Genomic DNA, 19,571 nt, shown 5'->3' on the forward strand with positions numbered 1-19,571 from the left:
ATTTACTGAAGACTCTAAACTGGCCTAAACAGAAAATGCTGGAAGTTGTTATCTGGCTTATCACACTGAAAGATGACAATAGCAACAGCATGATTTACAAGTCATGGCGCGACGCCTCTCTTGAAGTAGCCTAAGTCAGAATATAAAGCAGTTCAAGGCTGTTTTATGCTGATGTGTTTGACATCACAATCTGAAGATGGCAATTATCAACCAGTTTTGGTTTTTTTTTTCTGGGGATATAAAAGAGTGTAATGGTGTGGCTAATACTGTAACACCAGCTAAACTTTAATAAAGGCGTGTGGAAAGTACAGGACAACACCATGTTTGCATTTGGAGGATACTTGACAAAGGTGGCATATGAGTGAGTTTTATTGAGTGAAAAAATGTATTTTGCAAAGTTGTGTTTCAGCACAAGCTCGCTCTCTCTCTCTCTCTCTCTCTCTCTCTCTCTCTCTCTCTCTCTCTCTCTCTCTCTCTCTCTCTCTCTCTCTCTCTCTCTCTCTCTCTCTCTCTCTCTCTCTCTCTCTCTCTCTCTCTCTCTCTCTCTCTCTCTCTCTCTCTCTCTCTCTCTCTCTCTCTCTCACACACACACACACACACACACACATCAAATCAAATCAAATGAAGACCAAAGTCACAGAATTAAAGAACTACTGTTAGATGTAAAATCTGAAAGTATGTTATTGCTAAAGTTGGTTCGAGGACATAGAAACCTTCTATCCAGGCACTGGCATGAGACATCAGAATGAGGTAAGTGGGTGTGGGTCTGCTTATACTCTGATCTCTGATACAATATGTTCGCAGGACATGTGCTGAAGCGTTCTGCACCCCGCTGTAAATATACCTCACCAACAGCAAAAGCCCGCTGAGGCCATACATGTGTGTGTGTGTGTTTAAACAAGTGTGTACTAATGTGTAAATTGAAGGTGCAAAGTTAACACCTCCTAAATTTGCATGGGTGGAGGACACGCTATGGGAGCAATACGCTAGCAAGCATATCAACACTTGTGTTGGAAAAATGTGTCAGAGCATTATCACATACACACACTTGAAAAGGGTTGGGTAGTTGTTCAAACTTTCAATCTGTGGGGAAAAAAAAAAAAACAAAGACGGAGAGAAAAAAAAGAGAGACCTTTTAAATTCTTCATTCTTCTCAAGTGAGGAAGAAGGGAAGGAGAGATGAGATAAGATGGGGCTGAGTGAGACATTTCAGTGCCCAAAACTCACAGATGCAGATGATAGGGGGTAGTTTTAAGGGATAAAGTATGTATGCGCTGACAAAAAAAAAAAGAGCATATTCAAAGAATTTTTATAAGTGCAGCTTTTATCTAACAGAGTATCAGGCTCCATCAAATAATGGCAACGAAAGCTCGCACAAGCTCTCTCTTGCTAGCCTCGCTTCTCTGCTTCTCTCTCATTGGTTTTCCAGAGGCGGAATCGTGGTGGGGCAATAACCACTCTTCGTAGCCGAGGGAGGGATGGAGAGACAGAGGGATGGAGTTTTGAACGAAGCAGCGATTTATTATTCCACTGAAGGCATTATGTTTTCAACCGCCTCTCCCGATTCAGCTATAGATCGCTCGAGTCGCATGTTTTGTTTTCATCAGGATAATGTTACAGTGAATGAAAATTTAATTCCGAACGAGGCGGACTGAGCCTTTAATCCTTGCAGCGAGAGCGAGAGAGAGAGAATGGAGCGGCAGAGAAGTAGTTCGATATCTTCATTTCCTCCCCAGGCTCAATTGATTGAGTCAAACATCAGAAAGGTTTGAAACCAGGGAAGCCACTGTATGGATAAGGGCCATAGATGGCAGAACATAGAGGGAGTGAAAATTGATCACTCCCTCAAGTGGGGGTAAAATCAACCTTATAAGTTTTTTAAAATTTCAAATTAATATTCCACTCGAGTAAAGACAGTGTTGTGTAATGAATTCATCAATATTGGATTTTTTTTTTTAAATCAAGAACCTGGTATTTGAAGTCCTGACACAATAACATGTAAAAGCTACCTTAACGGCATCGGTGGTCCACTTATGCCGAGTCTGATTATTCCAGCCATCCATTATCCAAACTGCTCTCAGGGTCACGGGGATGCTGGAGCCTATCCCAGCAGTCATTGGGCGGCAGGTGGGGAGACACCCTGGACAGGCCGCCAGGCCATCTCAGGGCACACACGCATGCACGCACACATTCACGCCTAGGGACAATTTAGTACAGCAGATTCACCTGACCTACATGTCTTTGGACTGTAGTAGGAAACTGGGGCACCTGGAGGAAACCCACGCAGACATGGGGAGAATATGCAAACTCCACACAGAGGACGACCCGGGACGACCCCAAGGTTGGACTACCCTGGGGCTCGAACCCAGGACCTTCTTGCTGTGAGGCGACCGCGCTACTGCGCCACCCCAAGCACGGTGGGTGCAGTGGTTGGCGCGGTCCCATAAGAAATCTACTTGAATTACTGGATTATATGTATATATATATGTATATATATATGTATATATATATATATATATATATATATATATATATATATATATATATATAAATGCACAGAGGCTCTGATCATGGCAGCACAAGAGCAGGCACGTAACACTACATCCATAGAGACGGGGGTCTACCACAGCAGACAAGATCCAAGGTACAGGCTGTGAAAAGATGCCACCTGAGACAGCCCAGCACTTACTAGCAGGGTATAAGATGCAGGCTGGGAAAGCATACACTGAGAAGCATAACCAAGTGGCTGGGATAGTATACAGTGACATCTATGCCCAATACGGACATCTAAGGACAAGAAATTGTATTACTTTAAAATCCATCTCATCTTCAGCTGCTTTTCCGGGGTCGGGTCATGGTGGCAGCAAGCTAAGTAGGGCACTCCAGACATCCCTCTCCCCTGCAACGCCCTCCAGCTCCTCCTGGGGGATCCCAAGGCGTTCCCAGGCCAGACAGGACATGTAGTCCCTCCAGTGCGTTCTGGGTCTACCCCAGGGTCTCCTCCCAGCTGGCCCTGCCCGGTAAACCTCCAAAGGAAGGTGCCCAGGAGGCATCCTAATCAGATGCCCGAACCATCTCAACTGGCTACTTTTGATGCGAAGGAGCAGCAGCTCTATTCCAAGATCCCTCCAAAGTCCACTGAGGCAAATTTGTGATAATGGGCTATACAAATAAAATTGACTTGACATCCCCGAGTCCATACAGTAAACACCACCAAGGGTGGTTGAGAACAGCAGAGATAAGATCCTGGGGGATTTCAAGTTCCAGATGGACAAGCAGGTGCTGGCTAACTAACCAGACATAGTGGTGGTTGACAAGAAGCAGAAGAGAGCAGCAGCGGTAGATGTGGCAATCCTGGCTGACAACAATATCCGAAAGAAGGAGCATGAAAAGATAGAGAAGTACCAAGGGCTGCAGGAAGAACTGGAACGGATGTTGAAGGTGAAGTCGAAAGTGGTCCCTGTGGGACTACTAGGGACTGGGACCCCCAAAATGGGAGAGTGGCTCCAGCAGGCTCCAGGAACAACATCTGAGGGGGTCTATGCAGAAGAGTGTGGTCACAGCAACAGCTAAGATACTGTGCAGAACCCTCAAACTCCCAGGCCTCTGGTAGAGGACCCGAGTCTGAGGAAGATACACACCACCACGTCACGGGGGGGGGGGGGGGGGGGGTATTTTTTTTCAATAACACATTTCTATGGATAGGTTATTTTGGCTGGTAAATTAACGATACTGTCGGTGATTAATAAACAGGGCAGAATTAGCACTGCATGAAATTCGAAAAAAAAAAACCTCACATTTGATATACATATTGCAATATGAAAAAATACAGGAATTTTCACCAGATGACTTGAATAGCTCTGTTTGTTAAGAATTAATCTTTCTAGAAATATTGGGGTGATTTTGTAGGGGAGTTGTTGGGAAATTGTGAAAAGTGAATGGTGCCCCCCCCCCCCATTCATATGGGAAGAGGAGGGTATGGAGCCAGACAGATGACGTGGAGTGACGGCTGACAACAGTGATGCACGATCGGCTCTGACGTCATCCGAATCTGCATGCATGCATCATCCACCCATCATCCACCCATCACCCACCCGAACGGATTATTTTCTCCGGTTTAGATACCCGCACCATATCACACGTTACCATTATTTCTCAGTGGGATATACGTAAGCGCGATAATATGGTAACAGTTTTGTGGTTTTCATATACCTACAGAGTACTTTGCAGCACTCGACTCGTCCCACACAGAACATTTCTGCCCCCTCCCTTTTTTATTCTTTTTTAATACTCTCGGTTCTTTTTTGCTTCTATTGCTGCTAAAAGGTAAATAGACGCCATAGCGGCGCAATGAGAGTCTAGTCTGCCAATTCGTGCCTGACGAAAAATGAAGCTTAAAATGTTCACATTTTAGAGAATGTAATTAGTATTTTCCTCATTAATTAAGTATAATTTTACCCATCAGCAACACATACGCTATTAGTAAGTGTTAATTTTTATGACTTGGCCTGCCCAGTCTGCGGATTAACCATGTACCCGCAGATAAAATTGCGATCTGCGCGTCACGAGCTGAGAAGCAGACGAACATGCCACTGTAATTTGTCCAGACGGAGCAAGAAATTACAAAGTTCCGAGCATTAAATCGGAGTAAATTATGTTATATCAGACAGACTTCTCTTGTAGACAAGTCACGCAAAATAAGAACCGTGCAAGTTTTCCTTTAGTATCAAGCAGCAAAAAGTTGTATCATGACGCATTTGAGTTAATTTGCCTTAACGTTGCACGTTCTGCGATGAGACTATATTGCGCATGTCCGCATGCACGTGTACATTAACAAAAATGTCCAATGAATGAGTGAGACTGAGAGAAGACAAGCGATCTAATACGAGGGATCTTCTACCACTAAATTGAAACTGGCCATATCGATTTCCATATTCTTCTACATATGCCCAGCCATGATTGACTGTCAGTCAAATCAAAATCCCTCCCCTCACTAAATCCCAGCTGACTGTTTTGTTTCACTAGGGTATACACTGAGGATAGAATTCACCAGGATATACACTCCACCGAGGTGGAGCCGCTGTGGATCACACTTGTCAGTCCAGCCCATCTCACAGATACTCAATCGGACTGAGATCTGGAGAATTTGGAGGCCAGGGCAACACTTTGAACACTGCATCATGTTCCTCAAACCATTCCCGAACAATGTGTGCAGTGTAGCAGGGCACGTTATCCTGCTGAAAGAGGCCACTGCCATCAGGGAATACCATTGCCATGAAGAGGTGTACCTGGTCTGCAACGATGTTTAGGTATGTGGCATGTGTCAAATTGACATCCACATGAATGGCCAGACCCAGCGAACATTGCTCAGAGCATCACACTCCCTCCAGTGGCTTGTCGTCTTCCCACAGTGCATCCTGATGGCATCACTTCCCCTGGTAAACGATGCACATGTACTTGGCCATCCATGTGTCTAAAAGAAAACGGGACTTATCGGATCAGGCAATCTTCTTCCACTGCTTCAAGGTCCAGTTCCAACACTCGCATGCCCGTTGTAGGTGCTTTCGATGGTGAACAGGGGTCATCATGGGCACCCTGACCAGTCTGCGGCTATGCAGCCCCACACACAGCAGGATATGATGCACTCAGTGTTGTGCCACATTCCTCCCGTAACCATCGTTAAAATTTCCTTTGACATGTGCAACAGTACACCTTCTGTCAGTTTGGACCAGATGGGATAGCCTTTGTTGCCCTTGCGCATCGATGAGCCTTGAGCGCCCAATACCCTGTTGCTGGTTTTTTGGTTTGACCCTCCTCGGACCACTGTCGGTGCTGACTGGGAGCACCCCACAAACCTTGCCGTTTCAGAGATGCTCTGACGCAGTCACCTGGTCATAACAATTTGGCCCTTGTGCAAGTCGCTCAGATCTTTAATCCTGCCTATTTCTCCTGCATCCAACACACTGAGTATGAGAACTGATTGTTCGCTTACCATCTAATCTCCTCAGACCTTGACATGTGCCCTTGTTTGGAGATGATCAAATAGAATAGAATAGAATAGAATAGAATACACTTTGTCATTTCTACATACAATGAAATTCACTCCCTGCATTCAACCCATCCTAGCTGTATAGCTAGGAGCAAGTGGGCAGCTGCCATGCAGCATCTGGGGACCAACTCCAGGTATTTCTTCCTATTGCCTTGGTCAGGGGCACAGACAGGAGTATCAGCCCTAACATGCATGTCTTTTTGATGGTGGGAGGAAACCGGAGTGTGCAGAGGAAAACCACGTAGACAAGGGGAGAACAAGAAAACTCCACACAGAAAGGAACTGGGATGGGCTGGGGTTCAAACCCAGGACCTTCTTGCTGTGAGGCAACAGTGCTAACAACTGGGCCACCATGCCGTCCAACAACACTATTCGGTTCACCTGTGAGTGTCCGTAATGTTTTGGCTCATCAGAGTACGTCAAATGGCAGACTATTGTGGGACTGTAAATGCTGTTTCACAGGACCTTTAGAGAATAAGCTCAATCTTCTTGAGATTGGCATTTTCGCCTTGGGAAACAACAGGGGACCAACAGATTCACCATGGCATTTTCTCACCTTTCTCCTTGGAACAAAATATGTTTAGGAAACCACAGAAAAATTCTCTGCTCATGTAGCACATCATTAGGTTTAATTTTCCTTGTCATCCATCCTTTTCCTCATGCTGGACACACAGCTTCAGCTTGTCATCTACAGTTCAATGGAATGAATGGAGGCTGTAGTTGGCTATAGCGGTTTCCTATCACGCTACTTCCTGCAACATGGCCTACAAGTGATAACACGCAGGCACAAGCACTAAGTGGGAATTTAGCAATAAAAACTGTAAATTTTTGAAACGAGCACTCGAATTCACTGACAGACTGCTGTAGCTTCATGTTAACAGTGGCTGAATCCTGAAGTGTTTCATTTGCACAGAACAAAGATTTTGGTTTTGTCCTCCGTTCACTGTATTAAACTGTAGATGGCAAGCTGGAGCTGTGTCCAGTATGAAGAAAAGAATGGATGACTGTGAAAGTGAAACCTAATTTTGTATTGCATGAGGTGTGAGTATAAAATAGACATTGACTTAAAAAAATAAATCCAAACTATTCCTTTATGTAAGTGCAAAAGGCCAGGCTGATGTATCAACAGCAGTGAACTAATAGGGACTCACCAGTGTCCATTCTCTGCCTCCTCTAGGAACTCCACAAGGTCACCTGACTCCAGAGAGATGTCTCTGGCTGCGCGAGACTCATAGGTCAGCTGCACACGGAAGCGACCACTCTCTCCCTGCAGAAAGAAAGGACAGAGTATGTGAGTTTGTATGTTTGTGTGCTTGAGTGTGTCTGTGTGTGCTTGTACATGGCCTCTGCATTTTGTGAGCTGTGTGTCCAAGTGAAACTGAATGTGTGTGTGTGTGCGCGTCCTTGTCTGTTTTGAACACCTCTTCATTATGGACTGATCCTCAGCTCCCCACTGTAAGGTATTATGATGGAGCCAGGGAGCCCTGACACCCAGCAGACCTGCGCCACAATAATACTCCTTTCTCTTTTCTCCTCTCTATTCCTCCTCTCTTCTCTCTCTCACCCCCTCACCCTCCCATATCTACTCTTTCCCCCATTTCTTAAATGTCAAGTCGCCGGCGTGCACTGCTAATGAGACGTGTGGCGAGGGGAAATCATCTAGTGATGGAGCTTCCTTTTTTTCAGGGGGATTGAAGGAGCGATTTAGGAAAGAAAAGAGGGCAGTGTAGAATACATGCAGAGAGGATAAGTTGACAGCTGTGGAGAGAGGGCAAGTGATAGCAGCGCGTGACTATTTATGGTGGGGCCCACGGGGACCCGACTAGACCAGACTAAGTTGGATTTGGCTAAAATACCTCATCTCACTGTTCTGGCTCTTGTTGGGGCCGGTTTTGACAATGTTGTGGAAAAATACCACAGTTTGCAAATTTGATCTCATCTGACCCTGGAAGAAAAAAAATTCTCTCAATCATGTTTTTGTTTCCTTCAGGCATTTCTTTAGAAACACAAAAAGCTATATCCCTCAGGCTGGGTTCAGAATCGGATAGAAATCGCTCTGGTTCATTTTCGATCTGACACAATTTTTTGAGATTTGAGATTATTGCAAATCGGATAAATATTCTGCCAAGGTCAAGTGTAACCCAGCCACTGAGGATGCACAAGCCAGTGCACTCTTAGTGCCGGTCCCAAGCCTGAATAAATGGGGAGGGTTGCATCAGGAAGGGCATCCGGTGTAAAACATTTGCCAAATCAAATATGCAGCTCATAAATCAGATTTCCATACTGGACCGGTCGAGGCCTGGGTTACCAACGACCACCACCGGTACTGTTGGCCAGCAGGGTGCCGGTGAAAACTATGCTACTGTTGGGCGAAGAAGAAGGAGAGGGGGAAGGCATGACCAGAGGCAGTGAGCGAAGAGGAAGGGTAGGAGTGTGGAGATGAGAGTCTGAACTTTGAATGCTGGCACTATGACCAGTAAAGGGAGAGAGCTGGCTGATATGATGAGAGAAGGAAGGTAGCTATACTGTGTGTGCAAGAGGCAAGGTGGAGGGGGAGTAAGGCCACGAGCATCGAAGGTGGGTTCAAACTCTCCTATCATGGTGCAGATGGGAAAAGAAATGGGGTAGGGGTGATTCTGAAGGAAGAGTATGTCAACAGTGTGCTGGAGGTGAAGAGTGTGTTGGACAGAGTGATGAGTATGAAGCTGGAAATCAAAGGTGTGATGATGAATGCTATCTGTGCATATGCCCTGCAAGATGGGTGTGAGATGGAAGAGAAAGAATAATTCTGGAGTTAGTTGGATGAAGTGGTGGAGAGGGTACCCAAGGAGGAGAGAGTGGTGATTGGAGCGGACTTCAGTGGGCATGTTAGTGAAGGGAACAGAGGTGATGATGAGATGACGGGCAAGTATGGTGTCAAGGAGAGGAATGTGGAAGGACAGATGGTGGTGGATTTTGCTAAAAGGACGGAAATGGCTGTGGTGAATACATATTTCAAGAAGTGGGAGGAACATGGTGATGTATAAGAGTGGAGGGAAGTGCACACAGGTGGAGTATATCTTATGTAGAAGGCGTGATCTGAAAGGGATTGGAGACTGCAAGGTGGTGACAGGGGAGAACGTAGCTAGGCAGTATCGGATGGTGGTCTGTAGGATGATTTGGAAGATCAAGAAGAGGAAGAGAGTGAAGGCAGAGCCAAAGATCAAACGGTGGAAGTTGAAGAAGGAAGACTGTTGTGTGGCGTTCAGGGAGGAGTTAAGACAGACACTGGGTAGTAGTGAAGAGTTGCCAGATTGCTGAGCAAGCACTGCAGAAATAGTGAAGGAGAAATTCAAAGTAGGTTGAATCAGTTCATCTGGAAACAACGTTTATTGACAGATACGTTTCATCACTCAACTAAGTGACATCGTCAGTCTAAACTGACTGCAAGTATCCCCACCCGAAACGTTTCATCACTCATCCAAAGAGACTGACAGTCACTTGGATGAGTGATGAAACATTTCTCCCACTAAATGTTATGTCCAGATGAACTGACTCACCTTTCTGTGAAATTAAAGGGAAGGTTTACAAGACGGTAGTGAGACCAGCTATGTTATATGGTTTGGAGACGGTGGCACTGACAAAAAGACAGGAGGCGGAGCTGGAGTTGACAGAATTGAAGATGCTGAGATTTTCATTGGGAGTGACGAAGAAGGACAGGATTAGGAACGAGTATCTTAGAGGGACAGCTCAGGTTGGGCAGTTTGGAGACAAAAGCCAGAGAGGCAAGATTGAGATGGTTTGGACATGTGTGGAAGAGAGATGCTGGGTATAGTGGGAGAAGGATGCTGAATATGGAGCTGCCAGGGAAGAGGAAAAGAGGAAGGCCAAAGAGGAGATTTATGGATGTGGTGAGGGAGGACATGCAGGTGGGTGGCGTGACAGAGGAAGATGTAGAGGACGAGAAGAGATGAAAACGGGTTATCCGCAGTGGCGACCCCTAACGGGAGCAGCCAAAAGTAGTAGTAGTAGTAGTTGTTGTAGTAGTTGTTGTAGTAGATTCTGCCAAGGTCAAGTGAATGATAAGTCTGTCTGAGGCAAATGAATCAACTGTGTGATGAATGTCATACATTTTAAACAGCAGAAAAATAGTTTTAATCTTAAGTGGTACTTGCATTTTTATTGCTGCCTTCTTCTTCCGAGGAGTTGGATAGTTCCTCAGCGCTGGAGGGGATCGTCTCAAAATCTTCTGTGTCCATGGACGGTAGACGCCTCTGGCTCCACCCTGAAGTAAATCAAATCACACACACAGTCAACCAAAACCCACCAGGCTTTTACTGGTACTTCACAAATGCGATTTCCGGAAACCACCATAATCAACGTCTAATTCAGCAAGACCACGAGACCGCCTGAAAACCTGATGAGTGTGCATTCAAACAAAACTGCAACTACAACGGCAGCAGAGGTTAAATCAAAATGCACCAAGAGGTAATTACTAATAGTGCCATTTGATCCTTTCTCGGCACATGGACACATATTTCCATTTCTACAGCATATAAACTGTCCTCAGCATATAAATAATCGCACCAATACTTGGTACTAATATACCTGCTTAAATATCCCTCTAAGGATTAAACATCCATGTGCAGCAAAAATACATTAAATCTTAACGTGTCAACACTTTCACAAAGCACTGCATTGCTTTCTGGCAGATAGCACAGAACACAACAGACAAAGATTTGTGTATAGAATATAGTGCTCTACACCACATGATCCATCGAATATGCACAATACCCAAACCGCCACCTTAAATCAAAATATACAGTTTAAAAACATCAGAAGTCAGTCCTATTTCCCAGGTAGCTATGAAAACTGAGCACCCAATTTAAAGCAGCACTGCCGCCAAACGATATGCCAAAATGTAATCAACCAAGTCACGAAACCTCAGACACAACTGCGGCGGATTTGTCTGGTTTCCTCTTAGCGGCGGTTACCTTGCTGGGAGGTAGATCGAGGCACAGCAGAAATGCCACTGGCAGCGGCGGAGGTAGCGCTAGTGATGCTTTGGCGTTTTCTCACGGCAGCCATAGCGCCACGCAAGGTATCTGGGAGGAGAGCCAAACTCTCAATATCCTCTGTTTTACAGGTGTACTTGTCAAGAGACACACAGGTCAACAACCACCACGGAAAATAAAGGCCGAAGTAGACACACGAAATAAACAAGTACCCACACGCAGTAAATTCCTTATTGGCTCTGCATTCTTACACAACACGGCAATGCGATTGGTCACAGCTCATGCTGAAATCAACAGAATGGTCAGACGCCCACAGGCGAGTCAATGCATTTGACCGATAAGCGGCGCCGAAACCACGTGAGATAACCCGTTTCTTTCGTTTGATGCACATGCAGCACTTCTATCAAACGTGCGTCACCTCACACCACAGATAAGACCACAACACGACGAAACGGGGCAAGCAGGACACAGGAAGAGAGGGAACTAAAGGTACAAACAGATCAACACAAATATCTGTGCAGTCATGCACCCCCCTCCCCACCCCAAAACACACACACAAACACAAACACAGAGAGGTCACAGGAAACCGAAATAGACTGAAAGACTATCACGAACATCTGCACACGAACACACACACACACACAAACACAAACACAGAGAGGTCACAGGAAACAGAAATAGACTGAAAGACTATCACAAACATCTGCACATGAACACACACACATGCATGTGCGTGCACACACACACACACTCAGAGGAGGCAAGACAGAAAGATTTCGAAGTAACTGTAGCCAATGAGCAGACATAGCGACTCAAAAATAAACGGGCACATAGTCACAAATGTCATGAACCAGCCGAGAACCTCTGCCCCCTAGTGCTCAACGTTTGCGTGTCAGAATGTGCGTGGGTGTCTGTTTCATAGGTGAACTGCGGGCCCAGTTACCAGCCCAGGCTGCACTCTCGTCCCGTCACCCCATAGGTGTTCTGTTCCTTGCCAGATTATCTTGTAAAGTGTTCACAGCAAGAGCCTCTGTTTCAAGTTTAGTGCTTGTCCGATTTGAACCTTGCCCTCTTGGATATTTATTTAGTTGTGCGTTTTTGTATTTCCGATTTTGAATTGGCTTCAGCTTTTGCCTTTTTTTGTTGTTGTTGCAATCCCCTTTGCCAGGGATTGAATCTTTAGTTTTTTATTGAAGAACTTTCAAGGAGATTTTGTCCTTGAGTCCTATTGTGAGACCTGCTACTGAGTCCGCTCGCCTCGCCTGACAACAAACTTCCGACATACAGTAGGAATATTCATACACAAATACACATGCAGATGTACACTAAATACAAATATACACTACCGTTCAAAAGTTTGGGATCACCCAAACAATTTCGTGTTTTCCATGAAAAGTCACACTTATTCACCACCATATGTTGTGAAATGAATAGAAAATAGAGTCAAGACATTGACAAGGTTAGAAATAATGATTTTTATTTGAAATAAGATTTTTTTTACATCAAACTTTGCTTTCGTCAAAGAATCCTCCATTTGCAGCAATTACAGCATTGCAGACCTTTGGCATTCTAGCTGTTCATTTGTTGAGGTAATCTGGAGAAATTGCACCCCACGCTTCCAGAAGCAGCTCCCACAAGTTGGATTGGTTGGATGGGCACTTCTTTGAGCAGATTGAGTTTCTGGAGCATCACATTTGTGGGGTCAATTAAACGCTCAAAATGGCCAGAAAAAGAGAACTTTCATCTGAAACTCGACAGTCTATTCTTGTTCTTAGAAATGAAGGCTATTCCATGCGAGAAATTGCTAAGAAATTGAAGATTTCCTACACCGGTGTGTACTACTCCCTTCAGAGGACAGCACAAACAGGCTCTAACAGGTACTATTTAATGAAGATGCCAGTTGGGGACCTGTGAGGCGTCTGTTTCTCAAACTAGAGACTCTAATGTACTTATCTTCTTGCTCAGTTGTGCAACGCGGCCTCCCACTTCTTTTTCTACTCTGGTTAGAGCCTGTTTGTGCTGTCCTCTGAAGGGAGTAGTACACACCGGTGTAGGAAATCTTCAATTTCTTAGCAATTTCTCGCATGGAATAGCCTTCATTTCTAAGAACAAGAATAGACTGTCGAGTTTCAGATGAAAGTTCTCTTTTTCTGGCCATTTTGAGCGTTTAATTGACCCCACAAATGTGATGCTCCAGAAACTCAATCTGCTCAAAGAAGTGCCCATCCAACCAATCCAACTTGTGGGAGCTGCTTCTGGAAGCGTGGGGTGCAATTTCTCCAGATTACCTCAACAAATTAACAGCTAGAATGCCAAAGGTCTGCAATGCTGTAATTGCTGCAAATGGAGGATTCTTTGACGAAAGCAAAGTTTGATGTAAAAAAAATCTTATTTCAAATACAAATCATTATTTCTAACCTTGTCAATGTCTTGACTCTATTTTCTATTCATTTCACAACATATGGTGGTGAATAAGTGTGACTTTTCATGGAAAACACAAAATTGTTTGGGTGATCCCAAACTTTTGAACAGTAGTGTACACCATCACCAAAATACAACACATTTATTTTCTTCCAAAAAAAAAAAATACCCAGCATGCATTGAGTCACTACAAGACACAGTTGTCCACGTTATTGTACCTTCATAACCGAACGGCGTGGGATCGCTCTTTATCTCATGTCTCTTGGTCTTAATGCTGGCAGAGAGGGGACCTGGCCAGCCGTGCATGCAAAGAGCCAAACACAGTGAGTTAACTGGAAGCCAAGCCTTTCAGAGGAGGACCTGCACACAGTGTTGCCGATGCCCAGAAGCTCACGAGGAGGCACACACATTTTGAATAGTTTAGTATATGAAGAGTTTATTTTTACAGCGGCTGGAGCGATGATGGCAGGATTTGGATTTCAATTTCAGCCTCCGTGACCCATATCAGAACCGTGCATACTGTATGTGTTTCTGTACATGTGATAGACATATATAAGTAGATTGGCTTTGCTGATATAAAGGGCCATTATACACCATTTTGCGATAAATGACCAAGGACAGCTCGAGTTCCAATATAGGGATCTGAGAAAATGCTTAAAAAAAAATATCCGGCTTGATCGGGCGTCCCCACAGACACAATTGGCCGTGTCTGCTGGTGGGAAGCCGGATGTGGGTATATGTCCTGGTTGTTGCACTGACGCTGCCTCTGGTCGGTCAGGGTGCCTGTTCGGGGGGGGAGGGGGAATAGTGTGATCCTCCCACATGCTACGTCCCCCTGGTGAAACTCCTCACTGTCAGGTGAAAAGAAGCGGCTGGTGACTCCACATGTAACGGAGAAGGCATGTGGTAGTCTGCAGCCCTCCCTGGATCGGCAGAGGGGGTGGAGCAGTGACCGGGACGGCTCGGAAGAGTGGGGTAATTGGCCGGAACCCCCCCCCCCAAAAAAAAAAACTGGTCAAGGTCACTTTATGAAATGTCATATTATTGTTTGTGTTTAAATTTTCTCTCTTCCTGAGCAGTATTTGTTGTTCACCGGCGTGCTATGACAGTAAATTGTTACCATGCTCCTGGTTTTTCCTTCACTCATGTTGAGTTACATACATCAGTTTAATAACTCCGGCTCTAAAGAGCTGAAGGGGTTTATTAATTGTGCTACCGAACGTAGCTCAAATTGTTTTAATTATTGGCTACGTTATCAAAAACTGCTGGGATTAGTGAGCAATTTGATAAAAAGAGGAAGAGACCATATTGCGGGGAGCGGGAGTTCGAAGGCAACTTGGGCACCTCGGCCGTTTTAATCCTCCCACTGTGGTGGAAATGAACACCTCATCTGTATTCCTAAGGTAAATTGCACTTGTATCACAGCTCTGAATGTCACCCTACGCTCCAAATGTCAGCTTATCGAAAGTCCCATTTCCTCCCCGTTGCTTTTTCAAAGTAATAGGTATGTCCATTCATTGCTGAATTTTTTTTCTCTTCTTCTTCTTCTTCTTTATCTTACATTGTTTTGTTTCTCGGCAAGGACTTGGCTTTCTTTATACATCTCCTAAATCTGGAGAGAGTAATAACTGGGTGGGCCGTGGGTGGAGGACATAATGAGAAAATGGTCTTTCTTACATAGCCAAGGGCGACTTTCTCCTTTTTCTCCCCGTCTACCCAAAGTTTGACCATTGATTCAGTTCAATTCAACAATGCGTTATTGTCAAGACGGCCTTGAATTAAGGGTATTATGACAAGGAAGAGATCATGTTAAGGCAATGCAAAGAATGTACTAGGCTACAAAACGTTTGGCTAATACAGAACATGAATTCATAACAAACACGTACCTGTTTCAACAAGTTCGTTGATAGAGAATGTGATATGGGTGTGAGAAATGGAAGAACTTAACAGAGGCAAGTATGTATGTGTATAAAAAAATGTTTTTGAATGTGTGTATGCATTATTTGTGTGTCTGTGACTGTAAGTGGGAGTAACTGAAAGTTTGAGAAAGAAAGAAAGAAAGAAAAAATAAATATGCATAGGACAGAAACAGAAGCAGGCACTCTGGTACCTTTGGTGCGTCGCATGGCAAAGGAAGAAGAGGAGGAGGAGGAGGTCAGAGAGGAGGCAAGAGAGAAGCGACGTGGTACTTCGGTTTCCTTAGCAGCAGGCTCTATTATAGCCGGCAAGGGGCACGGAGGGGGAGGGAGAGAGACAGACACACAAAGACAGAAAGAGATACGGTTAAGAGCGAAAAAAGAGAGACTGGGCGATTGACAGAGAGAAGGCGAGGCAACCGAAAGACAGTAGCATTGAGGAAGAAAGAGAAGTGGCAAATGAACGGATGTGGGGTGATGGATGGTGAGAGAGAGAGAGAGAGAGAGAGAGAGGGAGAGAGAGCAACAAAGAGAGCAAGGTGAATTTAGCATAGAGGCAGATCTTAACATCAACTTTCCCCCATGGTCCCACATCATCACATTAAAGACACGGCAGGCACCCTCCCTCTTCCTCACCACAGACAGCTCTCTTCTCGGGCAAACTCAAGGCCAGACAAAATGGCATCCGAGGCCCTGTTTACACCTGGCATTAACATGTGCCTTGGGTGATCCGACAGCTCTAAGCACAGGTGTGACGCATTGAGGACGAACTGAGATCCGATGACTCAAACCACATTCAGAGGTGGGCTGGGCCGCATATGGCCACATTCATTTAGTAGTGTGTACACGAATGTGTCCTGGGCCACATTGAAGGACCACCTACTCAACTGACATCCTCTGCATAAGTGGAAGTATATACTCATTTGCTTGTCTACGGCTGTCTGTTTGTACACGAGAGGGGAACAACCATGAATTGGGAGTATACACACAGTTCAGTCATCAATGTATTGCCTATGGCAGCGTTTCTCAAACCAGTCCTCAAGGACCCCCTATCCTGCAGATTTTCATTGCAACCCTGCATAGGTAGCCCTGCTTATACTTAACCAGTCATCTAATAGCACTTAATTATGCAAGCTGTGCAAACTCTGACATTCATTACCGATTGGCTGAATAACTACAAACAGGTACCTATTCAGGGTTGCAAAGAAAATCTGCAGGATAGGGGGTCCTTGAGGACTGGGTTGGGAAACACTGGCCTATGGGATGATATGTTGATGGATGACAGAGATGTCTGTATTTTTATTTATTTATTTAACAAACCATTGGTCTGTGAAAAGTTGAAACCAGTTGAACTTTTTTTTGGACCATAATATACATCACTATCTGCTGAACCTATCAGAGAGGAACAAGCCACTTATTGTTTATACAAAATGGAGGAGCGACTCATTTCACTTGTACACAGCCTCCCTGAATTGCATGACACCTGTTTAAAAAAGACTGAAACAGAACTAATATGGCCTGGCAAAATATCAATAAAGCAGTGGATCTTCAAGCTTCATTGTGAAGGCTCAGCGTTTTCAGTTTTTATTTTTCAAAGCCATCCAGCATGCCGAATTGCACCACAAGAGGACACTGTTACATAACCTCATACGAACAGGAACAACTTTTGGATCCGTGGAAACAAAATCCGGTCGAAAATCAGTTTAAAAATCTGGGTATTTTTCGGTGAAAATCGGTAAAAACCGAAAACGCCGAGCCTTGTTCATTGTCTAGAAACACAGTGCTAAATGTTTAATAATAGTATTAAAGTGCATGATTAGAGTGGATTTCCTGAATACATTCCTCAGTTTTCAATACAGAAATGCATGCGATCATGCAAATCTATCTTGCCAGGCTTCAAGTTATGCGCTTGTGGCTGAACCACGGCGGTTCGGACCAATCAGCGTCCTACGAGGAACTACTGGCAGCTACAGACCTGGTTTAGGTGTGACGACAGCGAGAAGCGACTGTTCGTTCGAAAACAATGACAGCAGCTCCTAAAGAGGTTAGCGTAGATGCCGCTAGAGCATCAGTTATCAGAACAGGGGGAATATTTCTACATTGAAAGAAGAGCAAAGACCGGCACCACACTGATGGCTTCTCTCGATGGGAAAGATTTCTTCACACTTCTCTCAACTGGCTTCGGTAAGAGTTTGATTTGATCCGATTGGTCCAAGTTAGCCCGTGCGAGTCAGTTGGTTCATTCCAGTCACCTGCCAAGTATTTTTTTTGAATGTGCCTGCCCTTTTCCAAACAGTTTCCAAGGACGACTTCTCAGATGATTCTATGCAACGAGCCATCTGGCCTCTCAGGTTATCATATGCACGTGGCAGAGCGTAATTTGATATGTCGACATATAGTCTTGCAAGGCCATGCAATCAGCAACCCACAAACTGGGTTGCTGATTAAATTTCCAGATTATGTCACTGGTGTGTTTTGTCAAGTTGTGGGCGAGTGCTTCGCCTGTTGCGGTTTGTCATATAACACGTACTTATTGCAAAGCGATTTCACAGGACCTACAACGCCGTTTGCCGAGCCGAGGGAACGTCTGGTCTCCCCAACGCCGCTGGTCTCATTAAAGCTCCATGTGGCTTGAAGCTCTGGCCAAGTAACGGCAGCATAAGGTGGAACCTAGAACGGAGGCCTGTCCTCCTCCAAAAATGTTAATATGCTTTCAAATGTCAAAATGACCCGAATATTACAGGCTGACATTTAGCGCAGCGCTGCGCTGGAGAATTTAGCCCCGCCGTAGTGTCACTACTACTGGGACTCTCTCAGGCTCTCTCTCTCACTCCCCCTCTCTCTCAAAATTTCTTTCTCTGTGTCCTTCTGTATATATTTCCTGCTCTGTCTTTTCCCCTCCTCTTCTTCTCCTCTCTCCCTCTCATTCCTAAATCACAGATTCCCCGCCATAGCACGGGCAGAGGCAGATGTTGCTGACATCCTCAGATAAGAGGAGAACAGAGGAAAGAGAGAGACGTGGCCTTTATCATGCTCAGACGCCAGAGGCACGAGGACACAGAGAGAATGGCCTGACAGATAGAGAGAGCGACGAAGAGACAGAGAGACAGACAGTTTTTGAAGAAAGAGGACAAAGCACAAAAGGAGTGGTTACATACTAGATATTGATGAGGGGAAGGTTGCCAGAAAGGAAAATGGTGAGACACGCAGCAGCGAAGATCAGAATGACAATCATAATGATTGTTATTATGCCTAAAATTCTACTGCATACATGGCTAACAACGCTGACAGATACTAATGACGATGTTAATGTGATGTAATGATTTTCATAATGAAGATAATGATGGCTCTAAGAATATGCCAGATATGAAGACAAAACTCACACACTTGTATAGCTATTGGCAAACAGTAGGTTTGTGAGCCAAAAAGGATAGGAGAAAAAAAAGCCAAAAAAAAAAAAAAAAAAAACAAGTGCTCACATAATTTTTTTTAAAGAATGGACCCTATCAAGGATGGAGGTTTCACCAGCAAGGCTTCAGCAGTGTGTAAAAAAGAAAACACACTTTGACGCATTAATGGTTGCTCACTGTTGAAACAGCTGTTGTCATTGATAAACACACCATTCTTTAAAAACGAAAAAAAAAAAAAAAACAGTCTCTCTGAGCACAATGTGGACATCCATCCCATTGTTGGCTACAATCGCACTGCCCTCGAGAACTGTTTAGGCTAACAAATACAATAATGCTTAACTGACAGTCACAATAAATAGGATAATGATGATACCTTGACAATGGGTGAAAATGATGAAGATGGATGGGTGGATGGATTGCATTTATATAGTGTTTTTCTAGCTGCAACAGCCACTCAATGCGCGGATAGTGCTGACAAAGATAAATGATGGCATTTCCAATCAGGACGAGGATGAAGCAATCACCAAAGCGTGGGCCACCAGTGATGACATCATGCTGTTTACCTGCTGGCAGAGACCTCCTATTGGACAACCCCTGCAGGGTGAAGCGTTTCCTAGCATTAGTGGCTGAGTGGCCTGATTGGTTGGCGGAAGCGTCGGCTAGAGAGGGCAAGCAAGAGGGAGAAAGGAGAGGGAGAGTTAGTCCACAAGAGATGGTAAAGGTAAAGGAAAGGAAAGAAGCATTTTAGCTGGAGTAGGGTGTTAATGAGGTAGTCTGGGTA

General features: G+C 44.7%; 1 protein-coding gene across 3 annotated transcripts in view; it reads right to left on the reverse strand.

Moving 5' to 3' along the window:
* mcf2l2 (MCF.2 cell line derived transforming sequence-like 2) overlaps window positions 1–19,571 on the reverse strand; it is a 146,332-nt gene that overhangs the window by 8,987 nt on the left and 117,774 nt on the right. For all 3 annotated transcript variants that reach the window (XM_056277945.1, XM_056277946.1, XM_056277944.1), the window contains exons 28-29: window positions 10,204–10,313; window positions 7,201–7,316 (exon numbers count right to left, since the gene is read on the reverse strand). In XM_056277945.1, coding sequence (XP_056133920.1) covers window positions 7,201–7,316; window positions 10,204–10,313 — 226 coding nt within the window. The remainder of the gene's footprint in view (window positions 1–7,200; window positions 7,317–10,203; window positions 10,314–19,571) is intronic.

Source organism: Lampris incognitus, chromosome 3 (genome assembly GCF_029633865.1).
Source record: "Lampris incognitus isolate fLamInc1 chromosome 3, fLamInc1.hap2, whole genome shotgun sequence".
NCBI classification, from domain to species: Eukaryota; Metazoa; Chordata; class Actinopteri; order Lampriformes; family Lampridae; genus Lampris; species Lampris incognitus.